This window comes from Zeus faber (genome assembly GCF_960531495.2).
Source record: "Zeus faber genome assembly, chromosome: 11".
Lineage (NCBI taxonomy): Eukaryota > Metazoa > Chordata > Actinopteri > Zeiformes > Zeidae > Zeus > Zeus faber.
In genome coordinates, this window is record NC_137205.1 from 15,380,333 (window position 1) to 15,384,491 (window position 4,159).

Sequence of the window (4,159 nt, forward strand, 5' to 3'; positions counted from 1 at the left end):
AAAACAAAAAAAACAAAAAAAAAACCCTTGTGCTTGGTTTTGTAGCCGTTGAAAATCTTTGGAAAGTTGAGAAACTGAAAACCCTTCTATCGGCTTTTGTGGACGCGCAGATGTGTTCGTAAAGTTTCTCCCGTGTCTGTCTCGGCGGCGCATCCGCGGCGCATCCACGCCTTGCCCTGCTCGTTGGGGCTTTGTTGCAAGTTGCCTTTGAAAAGTCTATAGATGTTGCTGAGATCCTGTTGCAGGGAAGTTTGTGATGTTTCTGTGTAAGGCTCCGAATGTCGTAGCCGACCGGGAGAAAATAGCTGATAAACGCCAAATCGAAAGAGTTTACTGAAATGACCTCTTTTCTTTTAGACTTTGATTTTTTTTTTTTTGTATTATTGGACTTGTTATTATTGTTGTTGTTGTTGTTGTTGTTGTTGTCGTTGTTAGTAGTAGTAGTAGTAGTAGTAGTAGTTTAAATTAATTAAAATTATTTTTTTTATTTCTTATAATTTTTTTAATCGTACTTAAATTACTTCTGGCGTGGCTTGCAATTTTTGCACAAGCTCACCCCGATAAAGAAAGAAAGAAAGAAAGAAAGAAAGAAAGAAAGAAAGAAAGAAAGAAAGAAAGAAAGAAAGAAATTAAGAAAGAAAGAAATAAAGAAAGAAGGAAGAGGAAACAGAAAAAAAAAAAGTCAGAAAGCCTTTTTTTTTTTTTTTTTTTAAGCATAGAAACAGGGGGAAAGGACGTGAGATATCTAACTTTGACTAAGCTGATTAAAGAATTACACACATTCCAACCGTCACCCTGCTGTGATTGTGTGGGAGGCGGTGGTTGTGCACAAAGAGCCTTTAATGATGGCACCTCCTCCATGCGTGCTTGGTTACAGGTGAGACATACACCGACTCTAAGATCATTTCTAATGTGCGCCGTATGAGCAGGCAGGGCAGGGCTGGTTAATGAGTAACTTGACCGGGCAGAGGGCACACGCTCTTAATCTTAAATCCAGAAACGAACACGCCGTGGGGGAAAAACCATCTGAAAGTGCTCTCTCTACGTCATTGAAAAAAATACTTCAACCTGGACTCAAAACAACCAGATGGTAAGAGGTCAAAGTTCGGAGGAGCGGATCAGATTTTTGGATGGCGGTTTATCCAGCTATCACATTGTCTTTTGGCTTATGCGTGTTTTGCACAAATGACACCAAACTGTCGTAAAATTGTGGAAAATGAATAGCAGGGTTTTTTTTTATATGCCTGGAACTAATCATGTAAATAAATATTATTGGCCAATAATTGGTTTGCTGGTGAAAGAAAGGGCATGGCAGAAGTTACGTCTGCAGCGTCACCTTCCAGAAAAGTTTTCCGTGTGTATTGTGGGTGTGCCACGGTGTTTCAAGAGGCATATTCCCCAGTGAGTGTGTGAAGGAGTGCATTGTTCCCCGTCGATAGGCTGCAATGGAAAAGGAAGATGCTGGACCGAAATCTGATGCCCGTTGACAGTTTCACTAATTATTCCCTTTTGAATAGATGAGCGCCCGTCCGTAAGCGAGCCTGGACGTCCATCCGCCTCTTGCTTGAACTGCCTGCCTCCCACCAACGTGCATGCAACCCCCTTTCAGCGCCGCCATCACCATGGAGACCGTCGTGATCGTGGCCATCGGCGTGTTGGCCACCATATTCCTGGCCTCCTTCGTGGCTCTGGTGGTGGTGTGCAGACAGCGGTACTGCCGCCCCCACGACCTGCTGCACCCGTTCGACTCCAAGTTAGTACCGCCGTTCACCACGGGACAGGAGCTGGATATTCCCCATGAAACACTCTTCCCCCTCACTGGTAACGGTGTGGTTACGCAGCTCTGTGGGATACCCAATTCCGATTGGTCGATAGAGGCAGCTGTCAGTTATTCCCGAATAATAACCGCTGTCTGTTAACAGCGGCCGCTGTCACGGGTGATGACTACTCCGCCCGGATTCCCGTCCCTCGATTCGCTCCAGCTTCATGCAAACATTAGCGAGCGGCGACATCTTGTGGCGTTACGTAGAAACTACAATGGGAGCGTTGGGAATGCGCATAAAGTACAATCTCACGTTAATAATACTGCTCGCCATACTAGTTATAGAATAATTTTAAATCACTATTCCTTCTTTTATGTATTATTTTATTTCGTAACTAACCGTGTTAATTCACAGTATAATGTGCAGCCAGCCGGTCATTACCGCAAAATAAACCCCTGCCATATGGGGGGTTAATTAGCAGCTGCACATAATGTCCCTTACGCAGCTGTTACAGACAGATCTCCAGGACCTAAAGGTCAGGCATCTACGTGCGACCTCCTTCCCCCTTTTTTTTTGGCCCCAGGCCCACTGTCGATCTGATCGGCGCCATGGAGACCCAGAGTGAGCCCTCCGAGCTGGAGCTGGACGACGTGGTCATCACCAACCCTCACATCGAGGCGATCTTGGACAACGAGGACTGGATCGAGGACGCCTCGTAAGCCTCTCCCTGACTCCGCCGCCTTATCATAGAGTGCATTTCCCCGTCGTTGTCGAATGTCAGATCCATATTGATAGGTATTGACTGGTTAATGGTTTCCAAGCCAAGCAAATGTCAGTGTGATAGTTTACATCATAACTAACTTTGTGTCTCCCCCCCCCCCCCCAACAGCGGTTTGGTGTCTCACTGTATCTCCATCTTAAAGGTTATTCTTCCCCACTCGTCTCACTCTCTTGATCCGTCGTTCCTTTGGCTCAACAGCGGAAATTACATTTTACTCCCTGATGTCCACACACAGATCTGCCACACGCTGACCGAAAAGTTGGTTGCCATGACAATGGGTTCGGGGGCAAAGGTCAAAGCGCCAGCCAGCCTCAGCGACATCATCACCGTGGCCAAACGCATTAGCCCAAGGTTATAATACTGTAATAGTACGTTATGGGCCACCTTCCTCTCATGTAATAAAAAAAAAAAAAAAACACAGGGGTGGCGTACATTTATGTCCTAACCGGATTCTCCTTGTCCCCTCTCGTAGGGTGGACGATGTGGTGAGGTCTATGTACCCTCCTCTGGATCCCATCCTCCTGGACGCAAGGTAATCACACGGCTTAAACAAACCTTTGGTGCTGACTGCCCGTCACAGCTTGAGAATGACGGGTGACGAGTGTGTTTTCGGAGGATAGGTTTGCTCTTTTCAACCTGGGCCTCAGTAAAAATAAAAATAAAAGCGGCTCCCATCATTTATGTCGTATTGTTAATAGCAGAACCTTGCTTGACGCTTTCCTATCGAGAAACTTACCAATCTGCCGCAACTTTTCACTGCTCACTGCACTGTGTGATTAAATGCAGTCCAACCAGATGTTGACAAGTGTGGAAAAATACATTGTCTCCATTTTGAAAATGGGAAACTCACATTATAGTCACATGGGTGTGCATTTAAGCGCAGTGACAAGCTGCAGCAGAGTGATACGTTTCTCAATAGTAAAGGGTTGAACGAGCAACATTTTAATAACTGGGTTGACAAATGGGCAACCTATCCTTTAATCTCAGTCCAAAATGATGAATTGTGTGATTATTACTATATTGCTTTATTGATTTATCACCATAGCTACGTTCGGAAACCCTCCCCCTAACCCTTAACCGGAACCAGTATCGTAGCATAGCAACGCTCCCTCACGTTACTAATCCGGGTTTCCCCAAACAACCAGGTTCTACTTCCAACCTCGATGCGATGATGTCATGGCTTTGTCAGTTGATCGTCTTAGATTCTTTGTGGGCGTTTGTGTCTTTATTTCTACTCATTTTGTCTCGATTGTGAGGGTTGTTTTTTTTTGTTTTGTTTTTAAGAGAGACACGATATGAACTGTCCCTCGTCTCCTAAAAAGCCGAGTCAACTACTTCCCGGTTGTTCCCTCAGGGCCACTGCGCTGCTCCTCTCCGTCAGCCACCTGGTGCTGGTGACCCGAAACGCGTGTCACATGTCGGGCAGCCTGGACTGGATCGACCAGTCGCTCCACGCGGCCGAGGATCACATGGTGGTTCTGCGCGAGGCCGCCATGGCGTCCGAGCCCGAACGATACGTCCCCGGCACGGACGTGCAGAGAGAGCAAGCCATCTAGAGCGTACACGCACGCACACACACACACACACACACTCACACACACACACAGAAAACACA

General features: G+C 46.3%; 1 protein-coding gene across 1 annotated transcript; it reads left to right on the forward strand.

Moving 5' to 3' along the window:
• Window positions 1-1,622: 1,622 nt before the first annotated feature.
• On the forward strand, window positions 1,623-4,137 carry tmem98 (transmembrane protein 98; the record flags this gene model as incomplete). Its single annotated transcript, XM_080009008.1, has 6 exons — window positions 1,623-1,753; window positions 2,347-2,478; window positions 2,653-2,686; window positions 2,780-2,895; window positions 3,017-3,076; window positions 3,899-4,137. 6 exons carry the CDS (start codon window positions 1,623-1,625, stop codon window positions 4,098-4,100), a joined length of 675 nt encoding a protein of 224 aa, XP_079865134.1. The 3' UTR covers window positions 4,101-4,137.
• Window positions 4,138-4,159: the final 22 nt, after the last annotated feature.